This window comes from Prunus avium, chromosome 3 (genome assembly GCF_965620075.1).
Source record: "Prunus avium chromosome 3, drPruAviu1.hap1.1, whole genome shotgun sequence".
NCBI classification, from domain to species: Eukaryota; Viridiplantae; Streptophyta; class Magnoliopsida; order Rosales; family Rosaceae; genus Prunus; species Prunus avium.
The window spans coordinates 34469470-34489685 of NC_142286.1; the positions used below are offsets into that span (position 1 = coordinate 34469470).

General features: G+C 39.0%; 5 protein-coding genes across 5 annotated transcripts; 3 read left to right on the top strand and 2 right to left on the bottom strand.

The window, feature by feature from the left end:
- Window positions 1-265: 265 nt before the first annotated feature.
- On the top strand, window positions 266-5326 carry FH3 (formin 3). Its single transcript, XM_021955521.2, has 6 exons — window positions 266-995; window positions 1689-2544; window positions 2629-3079; window positions 3167-3369; window positions 3767-4002; window positions 4155-5326. Exons 1-6 carry the CDS (start codon window positions 837-839, stop codon window positions 5004-5006), a joined length of 2757 nt encoding a protein of 918 aa, XP_021811213.2. The 5' UTR covers window positions 266-836; the 3' UTR covers window positions 5007-5326.
- A 710-nt stretch (window positions 5327-6036) lies between these two features.
- LOC110754455 (STOREKEEPER protein-like) lies at window positions 6037-7641 on the top strand. Its single transcript, XM_088249737.1, has one exon. The coding sequence runs from the start codon at window positions 6112-6114 to the stop codon at window positions 7426-7428; it is 1317 nt and encodes a 438-aa protein (XP_088105863.1). The 5' UTR covers window positions 6037-6111; the 3' UTR covers window positions 7429-7641.
- A 3543-nt stretch (window positions 7642-11184) lies between these two features.
- On the top strand, window positions 11185-14884 carry LOC110754464 (putative terpene synthase 9). Its single transcript, XM_021955531.2, is given in 9 exon segments — window positions 11185-11478; window positions 11603-11885; window positions 11996-12340; window positions 12343-12383; window positions 12490-12509; window positions 12511-12708; window positions 13235-13373; window positions 13964-14218; window positions 14433-14884. Coding segments are annotated over 9 exon segments (1854 nt in total). The 5' UTR covers window positions 11185-11214; the 3' UTR covers window positions 14742-14884.
- Window positions 14885-15516: 632 nt separating this feature from the next.
- LOC110759374 (protein VASCULATURE COMPLEXITY AND CONNECTIVITY-like) lies at window positions 15517-16529 on the bottom strand. Its single transcript, XM_021961433.2, has 3 exons — window positions 16173-16529; window positions 15879-16084; window positions 15517-15747 (listed from the first exon to the last, which is right to left on the bottom strand). Exons 1-3 carry the CDS (start codon window positions 16269-16271, stop codon window positions 15570-15572), a joined length of 483 nt encoding a protein of 160 aa, XP_021817125.1. The 5' UTR covers window positions 16272-16529; the 3' UTR covers window positions 15517-15569.
- Window positions 16530-19171: 2642 nt separating this feature from the next.
- Window positions 19172-20216, bottom strand: LOC110754451 (protein VASCULATURE COMPLEXITY AND CONNECTIVITY). The gene is made up of 2 exons (XM_021955517.2): window positions 19554-20216; window positions 19172-19436 (listed from the first exon to the last, which is right to left on the bottom strand). The coding sequence occupies exons 1-2, from the start codon at window positions 19856-19858 to the stop codon at window positions 19259-19261; spliced, it is 483 nt and encodes a 160-aa protein (XP_021811209.1). The 5' UTR covers window positions 19859-20216; the 3' UTR covers window positions 19172-19258.

The following is a 20216-nucleotide window of genomic DNA, read 5'->3' on the forward strand; positions in this document are numbered from 1 at the left end:
TAATAATAAGGTGGGAAAGAACTAGCCCAAATGGCACCGCAGGCTCTTAATGGTATAGATAGTATGATAAATTTTGGACTCATATAAATAATATTCGACAAGAAAATGAGAAAACAAAAATTAGTTGAAGGCAAATATCGAAAAAAAAACAGAGGAGGTCAAGAGGCAAAAGACCAAATAAGTCCAAGACAACCAATGGCTGTCCCACATTGTTCTCCGCACGTCTATATTACGCGGGATTTTCTTTCTCTCTCCTCTTAAACCCCCCGAAAATAAAGAAACATCCTGACGAAGAAAAAAAAATCTAAACAGAAAAACATATTATCAAAATATCCAATTAGCTAAATCCTTCTTCTGGGTTGGATTGGATTAGAGCTCTGCATGACTTTCTGTTTTGATTCCATTTCCATGAATTTCTTAGATTTCTGATCGTGAAGACAATGTTGCATTGGTTAATGTATCTCCTCCACGTTCAAAACACGAAAGTATAATCTTGGGGGCTAATTTAATAGCCACTCTCTGCTGCATACATTGTTTGTTTTGCTGCTTGCATGTCATATCACCACGTTCAAATCTTGAAAAATCTCAGCTTTACGATTGAGATTCATTGGGGAACTTGTGGGTTCTTCCTAAAGCTGAGAAATTTGAATTGGGTTATTGCCAGATTTGAAGATTTTAATTATCTGGTGCACGTCATTCCAAGACCAAGGAGCAGAAGGGCGCGCGGCCATTGTTGTTGGAAGCTAGAAAGGCTGGTGCTTTCGAAACGTTTCTGTTTGGTTTGAGGGAAATTGCAGGATTTTGTATCAAGTTCGATGAAATGAGAAGGAAAATATATGGATGGGATGGAAATGAGAAGAGGCAGTTATGCGGTTGTTTTTATGATTCTGCTTTGTGCATTGGTGATAAGGGCCTCCGAGGGGGTGAGGAGGTCAAGGGAAACATTTATAGGCAATGGAGATGGTTGGGTTTCGCAGGAGATAGACGAAGACATGGTATGTTGAATTTCCTTCTAATTTTTCTCTGCTGGTTTTTTCCTCTTTCATGATTATTAGCTATGTTCTGACCTTCAAGGTTGAAACCATTTTGCCATTTTTCCATTTTGCAATTGGGATGGTAGGCATAGCCTTGTGGAAATTCTAGTTTCTTGAAATTTCTTGGTCACTATAATGCAGAAAATCGGCCAAACTGTTTTACCTTTAATTAGAAATTGATTAAAACTTGTATCAATAATTTTATTTTATTTTAAATCTAAGCTTTTTTTTGTCTCTGCAATGTACATGATTGTTTATGTTTTTTTCGTCGGATGCCTCATACCATAATGGCATCGTTTTTCAATTTTTCCGATGCCTATGCAGTGTAGTCTATTAGGAAATTTGTAGTAGTGTGTATTCTCTTGAAATCAAGCAAGAACTAACCTTTGGTTGCTAATGAGAAGAGAAATTAAAGTCAGTCGGTCTGCGATCTTGCCTAACATGTAACACTAGCAGGTTCCTGTTACAACAAAGCTAAGAATCTATTTAGGTGACACAATTATATAGGTTTTTTGATACACGGGGAGATCAATGTACAAGTTTCTGGCACTTGAAAGCAAGATTGTGTTATTTATACTCAAGCTACATGCAAACATGTATCATTCTTATATAAGAGGATCATCACCAATATTTGACAAGATATTCTGACTGCAGGCAGAGCAGGCATGGGTACATTGCAGGAAAGAACTGATAGATGGCAAAGATGTTGTTGAAAACTTTAACTTGTATATCCCACAGGAGGCGACCAGTGACTCTGAAACAATGTTCTTAACAAAAAGCAACATACATAATGCAATTTTAGTTCTTCCTCCTCATGTGAAACAAACACTTCTTGATTGCTTAAGAAAGAAAGGGCTTCTGTTTCGTGCTTCTGGCAAAAAGGCTAGCTCCAAGAACTGGTTCATCGACTACTTAGAGTGGCTTTTAAGTTGGCCTCATGCTCCTAGGAGATATTTGGCCGGTGATTCACATAGGCCAATGGAACTGACTCCTGCTCCTGACCTAGCTCCAGGGCCTGCTCCTGATCTAGCTCCAGGGCCTGCTCCTGATCTAGCTCCAGAGACTGCTCCGGTTCTAGCTCCAAGCCCTTCTCCACTTCTAGCTCCAGCCCCTGCAGCTAAGTTGCCTGGACAACAAGCACCTTCACCTTCTCCTTCTAAACATATCCATACTACTTTTCGTGCTAGTCCAAATCCACCACCAAAGGATCCCTCGTCCAAAAAGAAAAATCCACCATTAAAGGATCCCTCACCGAAAAAGAAAAATCAACCACCGAAGAATCCCTCACCGAAAAAGAGAAGTCCACCATCAAAGGAATCAAAAACTGAAAAGCCGCCTGCAAAGGATAATAGCAGTCTGATCAAACTAGTTGCTATTGCTGGAACTGCAGTAGTTACACTTATCATTCTTGCGCTTCTCTGTTTTTGTTGTCTTAAGAAAAGGAGAAGCAGAAAAGTTGGTCCAAGAAATGGACAAAATGATGACAGGCCTCTTCTCACATTGTCTGCTGGTATGCAATTCTTAGATTTTTCGTTTATTGACTGATGACTATCTTCACATTCTAAGGCGTTTCACTATATTTGTAATGCCACAGGCTCTTCACAGAAGTCTACTGGTTTAGAAAATTCCAATAACAAAGAGTTCAGCACTAGCGGAGATTTTGTAAACAATATGCCCGCGAAAACTGAAAATGAACCTTCTCCGGGTGAGGCAAGTACATCAGAAGGCACAGCAGGAGGGCCATTGCCTCCCCTAAAACCTCCCCCTGGAAGACCAGCTCCTCCACCTCCTGGACCACCACCACCACCTCCTCCTCGTCCTTGTGCCCCACCGCCTCCAAAAGTTGCACCTCCACCAAAGCCATTGCCTGGTAAGATCCATCGTCCACCTTTAGGACCACATCGCAAAGGAAACAGTGTTGATGGTGATGTTGATGGTGAGTCTGGATCTCAAAAAGCCAAGTTAAAGCCATTCTTCTGGGATAAGGTTGTTGCCAATTCTGATCAATCAATGGTCTGGCATGAGATCAGTGCAGGATCATTTCAGTAAGGCTGTAACTCTCATGATGAATCTAATTTTCAATAAATAAACTAACTTTAAATACTCCAATTTAACTTCCCACTTCTGTACAGATTCAATGAGGAGCAGATAGAGTCTCTATTTGGTTATAACGCTGTGGATAAAGCCAAAAATGATCGCAGGAAGGAAGCATCATCCATAGAACCTGCAATCCAGTATATTCAACTTATTGACAGAAAGAAAGCACAAAATCTATCAATTCTTCTACGAGCATTGAATGTGTCCACGGAAGAAGTTTCCGATGCCCTCCGAGAAGGTGAATCTCTCTCTCTCTCTCTCTCTCTCTCTCTCTCTCTCTCTCTACTAAAAGACATTTCTCGTGGTGAAAAACTTTACATGATTGTTTGCCAATATGAAGTTCCATGTTATGTTTTTCTTCATTTTGGTTTAAGTACTAAAATACGTTTAGAAAAAGAGGATGAATAAATCAACACCATGTACAAAACTTGACTATCATGTTACACAGAATAAAAACTAGAAATACGATGTTTTAATCAAGTCAAAATAAGAAATACCCTGTTTTAATCATTTGTCCTGGATGATGGGCTGGTCAATGTGTTATTTCTTATCACTAATATAGTTCTTAACTTTTTAACCATTGAGATTGTCAGGTTTAAAAGGCATCACTGACTTACCTTTATTGATTGGATTAGGTAATGAGCTTCCTTTGGAGCTTCTCCAGACCTTGTTGAAGATGGCGCCGACTGCTGAAGAAGAACTGAAGCTCAGGTTATACACCGGCGATATTGCTCAACTTGGCCCTGCAGAGCGGTTCCTCAAAGCCATGGTTGACATACCATTTGCTTTTAAGCGCATAGAGTCACTGGTGTTCATGTGTTCCCTCCAAGAAGAAGTCACTACCACCAAAGAGTCCTTTGTAACTTTAGAGGTGAGACACTAGATCCATGAATGCATATTCATATCCAATCATATGTTGCAAGCTTTCTTTAGATATTTGTCAGTCATGTCCTTTAATGTTTAATAAGACAGCAACCTTCAGTATTTCTGTATTATCTGACCATTCCTCATCTTAAATGTCAGGTTGCTTGCAACAAACTCAGAAAGAGCAGGCTGTTCCTAAAACTTTTAGAAGCAGTTCTGAAAACTGGAAACCGCATGAATGATGGTACCTACCGTGGTCGTGCGCAGGCATTTAGGCTTGATACACTCTTAAAACTGGCTGATGTAAAAGGCACTGATGGCAAAACCACTCTCTTGCACTTTGTTGTTCAAGAGATCATCCGTTCTGAGGGCCGAAGAGCTGTCCGCACAGCCAGAGCAAGCCGGAGCATGTCCAACGTGAGTGCAGAGGATTTAGTTGAGGATGTCAATGAGGAATCAGAAGAGCATTATTGTAGCCTTGGTCTTCAAGTTGTCTCCGGTTTAAGCGATGAACTTCAAGATGTGAGGAAGGCAGCTCTTGTAGATGCTGATGGCCTAACGTCAACAGTAGGAGTTCTTGGCCAATCGCTAATAAAAACGCGAGATTTTATAAATGTTGAGATGAAGAATCTGGACGAAGACAGTGAGTTCCAACGTACACTAGCCAGTTTTGTGGAGCGTGCAGAATCTGACATAACATGGCTGTTGGAAGAAGAAAGGAGGATAACTGCTCTTGTGAAGAGCACAGCGGATTACTTCCACGGGAATGCAGGGAAGGAGGAAGGCATTCGTTTGTTTGTGATTGTACGAGATTTCTTGGTAATTCTAAACAAAGTATGTACAGAGGTTCGAAATTCAGCAACAAGGTCAGCAAAGACTGCCAAGAAAGAGACCCCCATAGAGGCAGCTTCAGAAAACCGCCAGCCGGCTACAGATATGCGTCAGCGACTGTTTCCAGCAATTGCAGAACGGCGAGTGGAGGATGGTTTCAGTTCAGATGATGGGGCCTAGCTTTTCATTTAGAATAGGTATATGGGAGTTCTGGCTTGGAAGCGTATTGTTTTCCTCTCCGGTTTGGTAATCCGAAACGAACGGAAGAATTTCAATCACCTATTACTTATTCTTTGGTTGTGTTTTCAAGGAAATCAAAGGTTACTTTTGAGTCTAGTAAGGCGATAGTGCTGAAAACATGTGTGCAGAATGAAATTGGCCTTCAAATCTTATTGGGATTTATAAGACAATGTTTGTGGAAGTAGCTATAGTAAATCTTTTATCATGTTCAAACTCGAAGCTCAATGGCAATGTCTGGCATAATGCTATTTGTTTGGTTTTCCACCAATGTACCTTTCCCTCACTATTTTCATTGTCGTCTGCACATTTTTCAGGTGGCATGATGACCAAAAATGTCAGTTCTATCCAGCAACAGAATTCTCTTTCGAAATTTTTTGTGTGTCTAGCACTGGCTCCATCGATCCAAAGGCAAATGGGATTTTCAAAATATACACAAAGACTTGTGAAATCCAAAACAACAGTAAAACCATTGCTGTTTCTTTTCACCCATATTTATAACACATGTATTCATGACAATGTAATGGTCACACACCTAAATATTTTGAGATTAAACGGATATCGGACAACAATTAAAATTAGATCAAAATGATTTTTTTTTAATTGTTTGCTATATGTTTCCTTTTTTGGTCTTTAGGGACTTGTTCTTGTCCTATATACCAAAAAACATTGTTTTATCCTTCTCCATTTATTCTTTTTATTTTATTTTAACAAAATTATGCTCCCATCTTTTAAAAATCAATCAATCAATTCCTGAAAAACAGGAATATAAAAATATATATATATATTAAACGACATTACGTATAAATAAATAAATAAATAAACGCGAGGACATTACCGTTAATCAACGTGGGAAAGAAACGGGAAAGTTGCCCAAGGGATCTGGTCACAGTTCTTGGCCCAATAATAACGCAACACGTCACAAAGTCCCTGGTCAAAACCCTACTACGAACTCTATATAAACCCTCTACTGTCGTTGTAGTTACACACTGAACTCCTCGATAGCTTACAAATTAAAAGCTTCAATTCAAGACCTTCTCTCTCTCCGATGGCTCCGAAGAAGCTTCTAGATGACCCACCTGTGGTGGAAGACTCCGATGACGAAACTGTCGACGAAGAAGAACTAGAGGAAGAAGACGACGCCGTTGAAGCTGAAGACGGCAAAGCAAAATCGGGAGATGATAACCATGACGGTGATGAAGAAGAAGGAGAAGAAGACGCCGACGAGGAAGACGAAGACGAAGAGGACAATGAGGAAAAGAAAGAGAAGCCCTCTTCTAAGAAGCCCCTATTAACTTCTTCATCTGCGGTTTCAAATTCAAATCCCCAATGGCCATCTGCCTCCGAAGACGATTCCGGATCCGGGTCGGAAACGGAGTCCGAAAAAAACAGCCAATCACCATCAGCTTCCGACTTCACCATCAAGCCTATTGTTTCGAAGCCCATGAACGACCCCGTCAAGCCCAACAAGAAGAATGCTCCGGCGAAGCCCGCGCCGGCATCCAATTCCGGGTCAAAGCGCCTGGAGACCGAGCCCAACAAGAAGAATGCTCCATCGTCGTCCAATTCCGTGTCAAAGCGCCGGGCGGAGACCGAGCCCAACCCGAAGGACTCTAAGAAGAAGAAGGTCGTGAACAGTGGCGATGACGATGATGGAAAAAAGGGACGGCTTTGGAGCGAAGATGATGAAATTGCGATCTTGAAGGGCATGATAGAGTACCAAGTCAAAAATGGCCCCGTAACAAATTCGACTATGGGCGCATTCCATGAGTTTATCAAGAAAAAATTGCAGGTCGATGTAAGCAAGCTGCAGTTGAGCGATAAGATCAGGAGGTTGAAGATGAAGTACCAGAAGAAGGGCGAGAATGGCGAGGATCCGGTGTTTTCCAAGCCCCATGAAGTCAAGTCCTTTGATCTATCGAAGAAGGTTTGGGATGTTGAGGCTAATGGGGTCGATGATAATGCAAAGGACAGCAAGAGGAAGCCAAGGAAGAGCAATAAGGTTGACAAAGCTACAGTCTTGGCCTTACCTGTTTCAGATGTAGCACCCGTTTCAGATGTAGCTGAGAAGAAAGAGGAGCTGAATGTAGCTAATGGTGGAATCAAGGCTGACCCAGTTGACTTTTGGTCTAAATACCCATGCCTGAGTGGTTCTTTGGGGTTGGACAATTCCACACCGAGGTCAGATTTAACTACCCTTATGATTCAGAAAATGCCTTTGATTGGGAAATCAAAGGCTAAAGAGTTGGAGGGGAAGTGGAGGGCCTTGCAGCTTATTGAAATGGAGTTGTCTGTCAAGAAGCTTGCTTTGATGCAGGAACAGGCTAAATTTGTATTGGATTCAATGAAGTCTTCGGAGGATTAGAGGTTACTTTGAAGGTAATTCATGGTTTTTCTGGACTTTTTGTTAATATTTGAGTTGAAAACTTAGTGGTATTTTCTTCAGATGGAAGTTGTTTTGTTTTATCCATTGGGTTCTCAAATTTTGATAAAGAATATTGTTTTGCTATTAGCCTAAGGTATACCATATGTTACATGGAGATTATTTCCGTATAATTCAAGTAATTTCTTTATGGTATTTTAGCTCTGTCTTTTGCAATTTATTTTGAGACTAGATAGGGTTTGATAAATAGTCTTGTTGATTGGAAAATATGATGTTACAAGATTTCCTTTGTTGCGTGGTAACATTTTGTTTTATTGGTGGTGTGGTGGAGATCTTTATAAGGTTCTATCTATCTGAAGAATCAGGGGTAACAATTTGTTTTATTGGTGGTAGAGATCTTTATAGGGTTTTAACTTCTAAGTATCTGTAGTCTGAAGATTCAGGGTAGGAAATGAGAGATAATTTGACCCACTAGAATTTATCAAGTTCATATGAACTCAGGTGAAGAATTTGTCCCACTAAAAAGGAGGGAGCCAAATATTTCACTTGGCACTCTAACCCCATTCTTAGATGTGGAATTATAAGAGGCATCCTTCTTTCCACAGATAAAAGTCTAAACCCTATACTACATACTCGGCTCAGCTTCCCTATATGGTCGCCTTGGCCTAATCCTACCGACTAAACCAGAGACAACTGAGAGTTGGTACGAGGTCATCTGTTAAGAACCCATGGGGGCATCCTTCTTTCTACAGATAAAAGTCCCCTCCCTAAGGTTGCTCTACAATGGAATTGTAGCCCATGCCCTGCATGTGGATGCTATGGTACCAAATGACAGGAAACCATGGGGAGAACTTGTCTCTGTAAAACTGGCTTGCAGTTCCAATAGTTCATGTACTCACTACTAATTCGATGTTTGATTACAAGAGGCACATGATACGAGTTTTTTTTATGGAATTGTGATGCTTTTCTAAATCTTATACCTGATTGATATTCTTGAGGGTCTTGAAATAGATTCCTTTCTCTTGTCTGAAGAATCAGAGTAGGGACTGGTAATTTAACTAACTAAGCTTTCTTTAAGGAATTGTGATTCCTTTCAAATGTGGTCTTTAATTATTATACACGTTCTTAAGAGCGAGTAGAGTTAATGGTTAACATGATAGAACCAGCATATAGTAAGGGGTCTTTTTAACTTGGATAGGATAGGGAAAAATCCTCCCACTTATCTCGTGTGTCAAATAGGGAAGCTGGCCATGATGTTTAAGTTGAATGACCATTATGTGCTTGGTATGCGTAACCAGTGTTTTCAAAGGCATGCATAGGCGCCCCTCGAAGTGCACGTTAGAGCAAGACGGGAGCAAATCGCCTCAAGCATTCCCTTGTTTAGCTGTTTGCACACTTAGCGCGTGCATCGACGACGAGGCGTAGGAAGGCATGCGCTCTGCCATGTGAGACGTGAGCTGCGCGAGGAATTTGGGTTACCTTTGGGTTTTAATGAAGCTGTGTGTTTTGGGTGTTGTTTTTTTTTCTTCTTTCGTTTTTTTTTCCAAAAATTATTATTTGGCATGACAAATCAATTTCTCACTCCTACCCAATACAATCAAACAGACCTAAACCCCAAATTCATTCTTCTCAGCCGCATATCTATTCAGCTCTAACCTTCGTATCAATTTAGGAACCAGCCTCCCTCTCAATTGTATGACCAATTGAGTTTTAAGATTGACTAATTATAATTATTACTTATATTTAATTATATTTGATTGATTATTAAGCTTCAATGGAAATTAATGGTTCAGTTTAATTATATTGTATTATTAATCAATATTCTTATAAAAATAATTCATGTCTCAAAAGGCTTACGCCTCACCTTACGAGACCAAAGACGCCTTGCATCTACCTTTCAAAACATTGTGCATAACATATAGGTTAATTAGAGCTTGAACATCTAGGTAAGAATTTGCATAAAGTCCATGATTTCAAATGTGCTGGCTACTAGTCCCTTCTGCATCTGCATTGATATGAAACTTTCCACAGCGTCCTCCTCTGTCGTATCTGGGCCAACGGGTTCATAGTGATGCACTTTCGAAATAGTTGTGTTGTGCCGCTGATGTATATGCAGGATGTTTGAATTTAGAATTAGGCAGTTTTCTTTTGTGCCAGTTTTGCCTCACTTCTATAAAGAAGCTGTTTAGCCTCATGATTGTTTTCCTTCCGCCTGTCCTGCCCTATCTACGCGGCAGTAATAATAACTGGCAATTCTGCCACAGTTTACTTATGGAGCCGGCCAAGCTCTCCCCCAGGCAGAATTTAGCTTGCCTTTCTGGTTCTTGGGAGGGAGTCTATATTCTTGAAAAGTCGGCAACCCACAATTATATGTCCGTACTTTCAGTATTGTTTGAAAGAGCTGTTATTGAAACTTCAATAATACTCCTCCTTCGTACAGAAAAAACATGCGGGAGACATTGCGTATTGAGCCAACAAGAGTTCCCTTGTTTGTTTGATACCCTAATGAAGAAATTGTAGAGATTCCTAAATTCATAGATACCAATGAACCAGTGCATAGTTGTTTTATCGTCTTTTGGTACGTGCTTCCTTCCTAGACTGACCTTCTGCAAAACGTGCATCATCAGATAAATGTTAATGAATTTGTATTTCTGCGCATGGAGAAATAAAAAATAAATAAAGTTATAGTCCTCCCAAAAAATCAAAGCAACATCTAAATTGTATGAATCGTGACAAACACCGACTGCCATCAAGAAAGACCTCGGAACAAGGAATTTTTTAACATATGGGTTAGTTAAAGTTATTAGCTTAAAATCTAATGCTCAAATTTTTTTGTACTTACAATTTCTATAGGTTTTTAAGAAATAAAAGTATATATTAAATCATATAAACCATGCAGATGGGGTGACACTACGTGGAAAAGTGGGCCAAACTCTCCCCCTCCCCCCCCAAAGTGCGCCCGGGTTCGATTCATGTAGGAGACAATCTTGAGACAACCCATTATAATACTCCCCCTCTCTAGCGAATAACAAAAAATAAATCATATAAACCACGCTAATTCATAGTTCCATTAACTAAAGTTATCAGTCATCAAATCCAATTTGGATACATATTATTTGACATCTCCATTGGAGATACTCTTAATTGAGCAAACAAATTAAATATAAGATAATTATAAGCCTATAAGTTGAGTGGACAATGAGTTATTAGACTACATTCAGGGGACTACTAATTTTTTATACAGTGAAATCAAATTAAAATACATATAATTTTTTTAATATTTTTTAAAGACTACCTAGGCTAGAGCCCATGGTAGTCTTGTAGACTTTCAAGGTTTCAATTAATTATTGTACTCTAATTGGAATAAAACGTGCAAAATACCTGCAATGCAAAACACATGCGTTTGTACCAACAGGAGTTGGTCCAAGTGGAAGGGGCTTGAATCCTTTAAACAAGAGGTCCTAGGTTCGATCCCAGACGCTTGCGAATAGAGCAGACTTTGTTGGGAGAGGTCCCCGCTTTGCGCCCGACAGTACCTCGAGGGTTAGTCCCCGAAATCGCGCGGGGATACCTTGGTTTTCAAACAAAACAAAAAAAAAAAACACATGCGTTTGTTAATTGATGCTCATCTCAACGTGCTTCAATAGTAGTGCTCAGTTAAAATATCTTAGATGTCGGTTTTTAGGTAAGCGGGATTGTATATATATATAAGCTCGTAGTCACCGCTATATTGTATCCAATCTTAAATACACAACCGTGAAACATATTATGTTCTACTCCCTCTCTCACTCCTTGCCCTTGGTCTCTTCCTCCTTTGTCACAAGTTATCAAAGATTAATCCATATTCCAACAGCTCTACAGCATAGAACCAGGGGAAAACAATATCCCTCCTTCATCATCTCAAGAAACTCATCATCATCACCATCATCAATGGAGATAAGTAATCCTCCTGCGCCTCAACGGCGATTAGCTCAATACCATCCTACCATTTGGGATCACAAACTCATAGACTCCTTCACCACTCACTACACCGTACGTACACGAATACATTTCATTAACTATATTAATCATATACTTTTGAATTAGGTTATGCCTCACCTGTGTCATGCATACACATCATGATCATTTTTTTTATATTAATATTCATCCAATGCAGTATGAATTACATGCCACGCGATTGGAGAGTCTAAAGCAGAACGTTGCTAAAACGTTGCTGGCTGCATCCACCAGTAACAAAGGCAGCTCTGCTAGCACTTGTTCCGTTTTAAAGCTTATCGACTCTATGCAGCGGTTGGGAGTGGCCTACCATTTTGAGCAAGAGACCGATGCAGCTCTACTTAGTCTCGTTTCTTCGAGCACTCACGGTACCACAGATGATCTTCACACAGTTGCCTTGCAATTCCGGATACTAAGAGAACATGGCATCTCTATTAGCCCAGGTATAAATTTCACATACTATGGCATCTCTTTACTTCAATTATCCGAACCATCTGTTTTTCCTATATTTCAATTCTTACTTTACTTGTGGATGATGGTGACAAATGAACAGATGTGTTTAACAAGTTTAGAAGTAGAGACGGAAGCTTCAAAGACAGCTTAAGCAAGGACGTGGAGGGACTTTTGAGTTTGTATGAAGCCTCACACCTTGGGATGCCTGGGGAAGAAGAAGATCATGTTTTGGAAGAAGCCAAGAGTTTTAGTACCAGAAACTTGAGACAATTAATGGTAACTTTGGAAGACGATAATTTATTGAAGCAATTAGTAGAGCAATCACTAGAAACCCCCCTGCGTTGGAGGATGCCAAGAATAGAAGCCCGGAACTTCATCGATATCTACGAAAGAGACAATTCTAAGAACCTGGCTTTGCTTGAATTGGCCAAGTTGGATTATAATCTTATCCAATCAGTATATCAAATGGAAATAAAGGAGCTATCAAGGCAAGACATATATGTTTATTATTTTAATCAAACTGCATCATTGACAAAAACTAGACTGAATGTGTTTAATCAGATTTGATTATTGTCCCCAAAACGCATGATGCAGGTGGTGGAGAGACTTGGATTTCAAAAACAAGGCAAGTTTCTCAAGGGATAGATTGATGGAGAACTACTTGTGGGCAATGGGGATCAATTATGAGCCCCGATTATCAGAATGCAGGATTGGCCTCACCAAGTTTGTTTGCATATTAACAATAATTGATGACATGTATGATGTCTATGGATTTCTGGATGAGCTTGAGCACTTTACACAGGCAGTATGTCGGTAAGATGTAATTGAGATGTTTTTTTTTCCCTTGGATTATATGTTTTTTTTTAATGACTGAATAATTCATAGATCATAGAAATAATGGCCTGCCATTGCTGCACGGGATGCATGTGATACCAGTCAAATTCATAGATCATAGAAATAATGGCCTGTTTTTTTGTATGGATTTTGCTTGCGAGGCGGGCACACACACACAGTCTTTCTTTTGTTTTCTTGTAGCTAAGCTAGATCATCAATTGTCTTCACATAATCCTTTCTTTAACCTATACAAAGTTACATAATTAATTACGACGTAATCATCTTCACTAGTAGGTAATCGAGACATGCTACCTAAGCTATTACTTATTTTTCTTTGTTATAATGGAAAATAATTGAACTCTTGACTTAGTCTAATCCTAATTCATTTTTCCGATTTTTGGAGCTTACCTACCTAGATTAAATTTTCAGTCAAATAATCATTTCAAGTTTTCCACCTTTCTTTTTCCTTCCTCATTTTTTTCTTTTTGTTGTTGTTTTTACACAGATGGAATATGGAAGCGAAGGAGGAGCTTCCCGAGTACATGAAGCCAGTTTATGCTGCCATGCTCAAATTTGGCAACGAATTAGCTGATAACGTTTTTAAAAATAATGGTTTGGACGTCCTCCCTTATATTAAGAAAGAGGTAATTACGGTGAAATGTATATCCACATCTCTTCTTATATATATATATAGCTTTAGTTGAGGATCCCTCATATAAGCTTATTTGAGAGATACTTTTGTAGAGCCCATTTCATATTATATTTCACTAATCCAAACTGTCTATTTTGTAGATACTCATTCAAAAATCATCCCTAAAAAAAATCACTTGAATCCGATATTATTTGACCACTCAATTGAATTATTGAAATGTTAGTACTTTTTTGAAGCACTGTGTTCATTGATTTTGTAGGACACAATTGGATATCGAAATAATTTTCTAATTTGTCCAATTTTTTGCAAAGATGATCTATGAATGTAGACTTTAAAAAATAAATGGTTTGAATCATTTAAAAAAAAAATTTAGGAAATCCTAAAAGGTATTCCTCAATAAAAGGGTACTGATATATATATATATATCATGCATAAAGGAATCCTAGAATAGTTACAAACACATAAAGTTAAATTTGCCATGTCAGTGTCCATTCTGCGTATCGTACTAACAGTAAACGCGTCTTCTTTTCTTTAATTTTATTCTCCTTTTTTATGTTTTGTTTTTTGGGTGTCTGTTGGCAGTGGGTAAATCTTTGTAAATCATATTTGGTAGAGGCACGGTGGTTTTACAGAGGATACACACCAACTTTACAAGAGTACTTGGACAACGCATGGACTTCAGTGGGTGGCCCTGGTGCTCTTCTCCATGCTTATTTGTTGCAAGGATTAGGATGCCACCTCACAAAAACTTCACTTGAGTCCTTTAAGCATGGCTCTCAAATTGTATATTGGTCATCCCTCATGACTCGACTTAGCGATGATTTGGGCACTTCCAAGGTAACATATGACTTAACTAACGAACAAGAAAAATGCTAGCATCACTCACGCGAATGGTTGACATTGCATCACGAGTCCATGCGTGATTGATGCTAGATCAACTCGTATCTTAGTATCTTCTGTATGTAATGTATATATATAAACTTAATTAACTTATTAGCAAACTTGATATAGTTGAGTTCTAATTATTCTGTTTTTTGCACAAATTATAAAGGCTGAAAGTGAGAGAGGTGATGTGGCTAAAGCCGTAGAGTGTTACATGGAAGAAAAAGGCACATCTGAGGAAGAAGCACAGCACTACATAAACGATTTGATATGCTATTCATGGAAGAAAATGAATGAGGAGAGTGCAAAAACTAGCGGGATACCAAAATCAATTGTAAAAATGTCACTCAATATGGCGCGGACTGCTCACTCTATCTTTCAACATGGCGATGGTATTGGAACTTCAATTGGGGTCACCAAAGATCGTTTAATTTCTCTGATTGCAAATCCTATTCCTATATATCATGAACACAAGTGACCAAGATCACTGGTTTTATTGTAATTGACTAGATTCTTAATTACAGGCCTCCTAAATTGATCCAACAAGCGGAAAGGCTGAAAACAATTCTGTAAACACTCAGTTTGATGTGAATTTTCTGTTCTCAAGTGTTTTTGCTAAAACTGCTTTTACTGAAAACACTTTTATGCTAGAAGTACTTTAACTAGAAACACTTTATGCATTCACCTTTACAACAATTTGAGCTTTAAAAGAACCCCAGGGGGAGAGCTTTAACCTTAACCCCTCCCCGGCTCGGAGTGGTTGCACACTTGCCACCATTTTTTCATCAAAAAAAAAAAAAAAGGGTAAAGCACCCATAAAGTTCCATGTCCCATCTTTCTTTCTTTTTTTTTTTCTTTTTTTTTTTATGATCTTTTCTATTGAGAGGGGCAATAGTATATTAAACTCACACACACTACACGGATGCTAGGACTCAACCCATGACCTTTTCTGGGAGGAGCAATTGCTCCGAACCACTACGCTATTGAGTCTTTTGCTCCATCTTCTATATTAATCCATGGCCTTTGGAAAATAAAAGAAAAAGAAAAAGGCACCTAACAATATGATCTTGAGATAAGCAGCATTATTGAATATAATCCATTCCTTTTATATTAAATTACTTGAGGAGTAAGGAGAGATTAGCACTAAAATTGTCTTACATGGCACTAAGTGAGTGGTAAAGGGTAGCATTGTCATTTCACAGTCAGGAGGCATGGTGTAAGCATGGAAGGATGGATTAGTAAAGTAATTTGGCAAAAGGAAACAAATATATAAGAATGGACTGAATGATTGATACTGAACTGGGTTTTAGTCAGTGGATGCAGTGGCAGATATGTAATATGCTACACAAAACAGGCCATGAACAAAACACAAGATCCCTCCAATTGACAGAAAATGATGGTGTGTGAAGCCACATGAAGCTCTTGACTTGTGGTTTGACCAAGTCCCAATCACCAGCATGGCCAATCCAACCCCAAAAATGATCCTGATCATCAAATGAATTTAACAATTAATCTTAATTAACCAATAATCTAATCATGTAATTTGAGAGAGAGAGAGAGAGAGAGAGAGAGAGAGAGAGAGAGAGAGAGAGAGAGCATATATATATATACATACCAGGTGAAGACGAGGCAAGCCACAGAGAGTTGCTTATTAGGAGGTGCCTTTTGGAGCTCTTCTTGAGAACAAATGCAACTGCATCCACCAAGCAAGTTAGCAACAACATGGGCTGCAACCAAAAGTCCTGCTGCGGCTAATCCTAGCTTGAAAGCTGCATGGCTTGGTTCTCTGCACTCGAAAATCCATAGCCTCAAGTGCTTGACCTGAATAGTTTGAATTATATTCCCAAAAGCCATGAACATAAACATTCCATTAACAAAGAGAATCATTGTCAGAAAGAAATTAATATACCTTGTTTTGTTCAAGCTCTGCTTCGATGCCCAGAATCCCACCTACGATGTCCATTGCCACGATCAAGAGGCACACCAAAAACCCTCCTAGTCTTACCATTTTCTCTCTCTCTCTCTCTCTCTCTCTCTCTCTCTCTCTCTCTCTCTCTCTCTCTGAGCTGAGCTGAGCTGAGTTTCTTTGTGGATGATGAGCAGGAAGGGAGAAATATGAAATATGAATGGGGAGAAGAAAGAATAAGGGGGACGAATATGTGTGAAAGGGTACGTAGGAAAGTACGTAGAATGGATCATTAGCTGGGAGAAGTGGGTAAAAAAGCTTCTTTTGTCTACACAGTGCAAGCTTTATTTTGCTTTTGGGTCTTTTATCTCTCCTTTATATTTTTTATTTGGTCTTGGATTCCTTCGATGGGGAAGCAAGAAAAGAAGGGCATAAACCAGCTCATAGAGGAGCGTGCCTAACCATCTTTTCTTACACCACCCATATATGCCCAAAGATGAATCGGTGGGTATTCTCTGATCTTCAGAACCTTTTTGACTTTTCATGTGGAAGATATTTTTGTATCCTGCTCACTACCAATGTGTAAATCATTTTCTTTCTGCAAGCTTCAGAAACTTTGGTAACGTTTTCACACATCCTTAATTTTAGGACATCCATATCCTCCACAGTGAAGTGAGTTATAAATTCTCTGAGTTGGTGATTAGATTCAAATGACTTGAAGCTGTTAATTCTAAGGGAACTAATCAAATGAAGAAATAAGTAAGGCAATATGTGGAATGATGAATCATGATAGAGATGATTGAAGGTATTTAACGTAATTCGAATCAGTAGAGTAATTGGGCTTTCCGGGTGTGCTAGTAGTGCCACGCTTTAATTCATGTCTTGGCTTGTGACATGAGAATATGCAAACTCATGAGCAGAACATGCTCGGGTCTTGGCCTCCTTTCCCAGATGTATTGGACCTATTTATACTTGGGTTTCTCTACTGTAATGTAATATGGTGAGCTGAGATAAAAAAAGCCTGCGAGTTCATATTACAATTCATGAGATTAAGGGGTTCAATCCAAATTTTTTATTTATAATGTTTTATTCATATTTTAATCAATTTAAAATAAACAAGCGAAAATGTGGGACCCATAGTGCCATGTAAGCAACTAACAGGGAGATCTAATCGAAACCCTACTGCCAAAACCACATTGTAACAAATTGAAAAGATCGGGCTATCTAATCGCAAAAATCGAGAGGATTGGGATTAACATGCCTTATGAGTGCAATCACATGGTATTAAATTATCATTAACCTTTTTATTTAATACAAACAATGTCTAACTCCGTTGAAGTTTCCGTTAAATTTAGGGGAGTATCCGTAAATTCATTGTAACTAAAAAAGAATTCTAAAAAAGAAAAAAGAAACATTACTCACCAATAATAATTAATTTTTTATTAATAAAAAAGTCAAAATTTACTTCATATTTTCATAAATGTGAGTTTTTATAAAAACTTTCAAATATAGGCCAAATACCCACTTGAATAGACTTAAATGTCTTTAAAAAATAACCTATGTTGATGCTCAAAAATGGTTCGGTACTTTTGGGCCCAACTTAGTGATGTCTTTGCCTTCGGCACCTTCTGGACTTCGATAGAGCGATCGATCTGCAAGATAGAACATGCCTAGTAAACCCTTGGGCATCGGTTTGGTACCGTCTGAAGGCTCTCCAATGCTTAAGTAAGAATAAGTACGAAGAGAATAAGTACGGAGTGTATAGTAATCTGGACAGAGTAATGGTTGAATTGGCGAAAGTCTCAATTACCTCCTTTTTGGGACTTGTGCCCAGTTTTATAAATCTTGGGAGATGTGCATGTTGTGTAAAACTTCGATGTGGGATTGTTGATATTACCTGTGGTGGTTCCATGTGTCCCAGCAGGTAAATTCCTGGTAAGGGGTCTTGTGTTGCGCTCAGCAGTAAGGGGTGCCAAACACTCCCGTACCGATGGTGCTTTTCAATCCACGTGTGACCTCTGTATTGGTCGATCTAATTGGGTATAAACAACCTATCATATAAAAATTTGAGTATTTTGTACGCACCTGCAGCACTAGTCGAACGGTTGAGTGCTACATGGAAGAAAAAGGCATATCTGAGGAAGAAGCACAAGGCTACATAAACGATTTGATCTGCTATGCATGGAACAAAATGAATGAGGAGAGTGCCCAAAAAAAACTAGCAGCATTCCAAAATCAGTTGTAAAACTGTCACTCAATATGGCGTGGACTACTCAGCCTATCTTTCAACATGGCGATGGTATTGGAACTTCAATTGGGGTCACCAAAGATCGTTTAATCTCTTCGATTGAATATCCTATTCCTATATATCATGAACACAAGTGACCAAGATCACTGGTTTTGTTGTAATTGACTAGATTCTTAATTACAGGCCTTCTAAATTGATCGAATCTGAAAGGCCGAAAGCAAGTCTATAAACACTCAGTTTGATGTGAATTTTCTATTCTTAAGCATTTTTGCTAAAAATGCTTTTACTAAAAACACTTTTATGCTAGAAACACTTTATGCATTCACCGTTACAACAATTCGTGCTCTCAAAGGGTAAAGCATCCAAAAAGTTCCATGTCCCATCTTTCTTTCTTTATTTTAAGATTTTTCCTATTTAAAGGGGCGACAGTATACTAAACTCATACACACTACACGGGTGCTAAGACTCGAACCAAAGACCTTTGTTCAGAGGAGCAATTGCTCCAAACCACTACACTAGTGGGTCTTTTGCTCCATCTTCTATATAAATCCATGGCCTTTGGAAAATAAAAGAAAAGGAAAAAAGCACCTAACAATATGATCTTGAGATGAGCAGCATTATTGAATATAATCCATTCCTTTTATATTAAATTAATTGAGGAGTAAAGAGAGATTAGCACTAAAATTGTCTCACATGGCACTAAGTGAGTGGTAAAGGGTAGCATTGTCATTTCACAGTCAGGAGGCATGGTGTGTAAGCATGAAAAGGATGGATTAGTAAAGTAATTTGGCAAAAGGAAACATATTATTAAGGGACTGAATGATTGATACTGAACTGGGTATTAGTCAGTGGATGCAGTGGCAGATATGTAATATGCTACACAAAACAGGCCATGAACAAAACACGAGCCCCCTCCAATTAACAGAGAATGATGGTGTGTGAAGCCACATGAAGCTCTTTTCTTGTGGTTTGACCAAGTCCCAATCACCAGCGTGGCCAATCCAACACCAAAAATGACCCTGATCATCAAACGGAATTAACAATTAATCTTAATTAACCAATAATCTCATCATGTAATTTGAGATAGAGTGTGTGTGTGTGAGAGAGAGAGAGAGAGCATATATATATATACATACCAGGTGAAGATGAGGCAAGCCACAGAGAGTTGCTTATTAAGAGGAGCCTTTTGGAGCTCTTCTTGAGAGCAAATGCAATTGCATCCACCAATCAAGTTAGCAACAACATGGGCTGCAACCAAAAGTCCTGCTGCAGCTAATCCCAGCTTGAAAGCTGCATGGCTTGGTTCTCTGCACTCGAAAATCCATCGCCTCAAGTGCTTGACCTTGTTTTGTTCAAGCTCTGCTTCGATGCCCAGAATCCCACCTACGATGTCCATTGCCACGATCAAGAGGCACACCAAAAACCCTCCTAGTCTTGCCATTCTCTCTCTCTCTCTCTCTGAGCTGAGTTTGTTTGTAGATGATGAGCAGGAAGGGAGAAATATTCAATATGAATGGGGAGAAGAAAGAGTAAGGGGGAATATGTGTGAAAGGGTACGTAGGAAAGTATGTAGAATGGATCATTAGCTGGGAGAAGTGGATAAAAAAGCTTCTTTTGTCTACACAGTGCAAGCTTTATTTTGCTTTTGGGTCTTTTTTCTCTCCTTTATATTTTTTATTTGGTCTTGGATTCCATTGATGGGGGAGCAAGAAAAGAGGGGCATAAACCAGCTTATAGAGGAGCGTGCCTAAGCATCTTTTCTTACACCACCCATATACGCCCAAAGATGAATCGGTGGG

What these genes read in the sequence shown, in the direction of transcription:
- FH3 (XM_021955521.2), top strand. Translation starts at nt 837, where the DNA reads ATGGATGGGATGGAAATGAGAAGAGGCAGTTATGCGGTTGTTTTTATG. An exon ending in TCTTCTCACATTGTCTGCTG is followed by an intron (nt 2,545 to 2,628) that starts GTATGCAATTCT and finishes GTAATGCCACAG; the next exon opens with GCTCTTCACAGAAGTCTACT. An exon ending in ATCAGTGCAGGATCATTTCA is followed by an intron (nt 3,080 to 3,166) that starts GTAAGGCTGTAA and finishes ACTTCTGTACAG; the next exon opens with ATTCAATGAGGAGCAGATAG.
- LOC110754455 (XM_088249737.1), top strand. Translation starts at nt 6,112, where the DNA reads ATGGCTCCGAAGAAGCTTCTAGATGACCCACCTGTGGTGGAAGACTCC.
- LOC110759374 (XM_021961433.2), bottom strand. Translation starts at nt 16,271, where the DNA reads ATGGTAAGACTAGGAGGGTTTTTGGTGTGCCTCTTGATCGTGGCAATG. An exon ending in CAGAGCTTGAACAAAACAAG is followed by an intron (nt 16,085 to 16,172) that starts GTATATTAATTT and finishes CAAACTATTCAG; the next exon opens with GTCAAGCACTTGAGGCTATG. An exon ending in GCTTGCCTCGTCTTCACCTG is followed by an intron (nt 15,748 to 15,878) that starts GTATGTATATAT and finishes TTTGATGATCAG; the next exon opens with GATCATTTTTGGGGTTGGAT.
- LOC110754451 (XM_021955517.2), bottom strand. Translation starts at nt 19,858, where the DNA reads ATGGCAAGACTAGGAGGGTTTTTGGTGTGCCTCTTGATCGTGGCAATG. An exon ending in GCTTGCCTCATCTTCACCTG is followed by an intron (nt 19,437 to 19,553) that starts GTATGTATATAT and finishes TTTGATGATCAG; the next exon opens with GGTCATTTTTGGTGTTGGAT.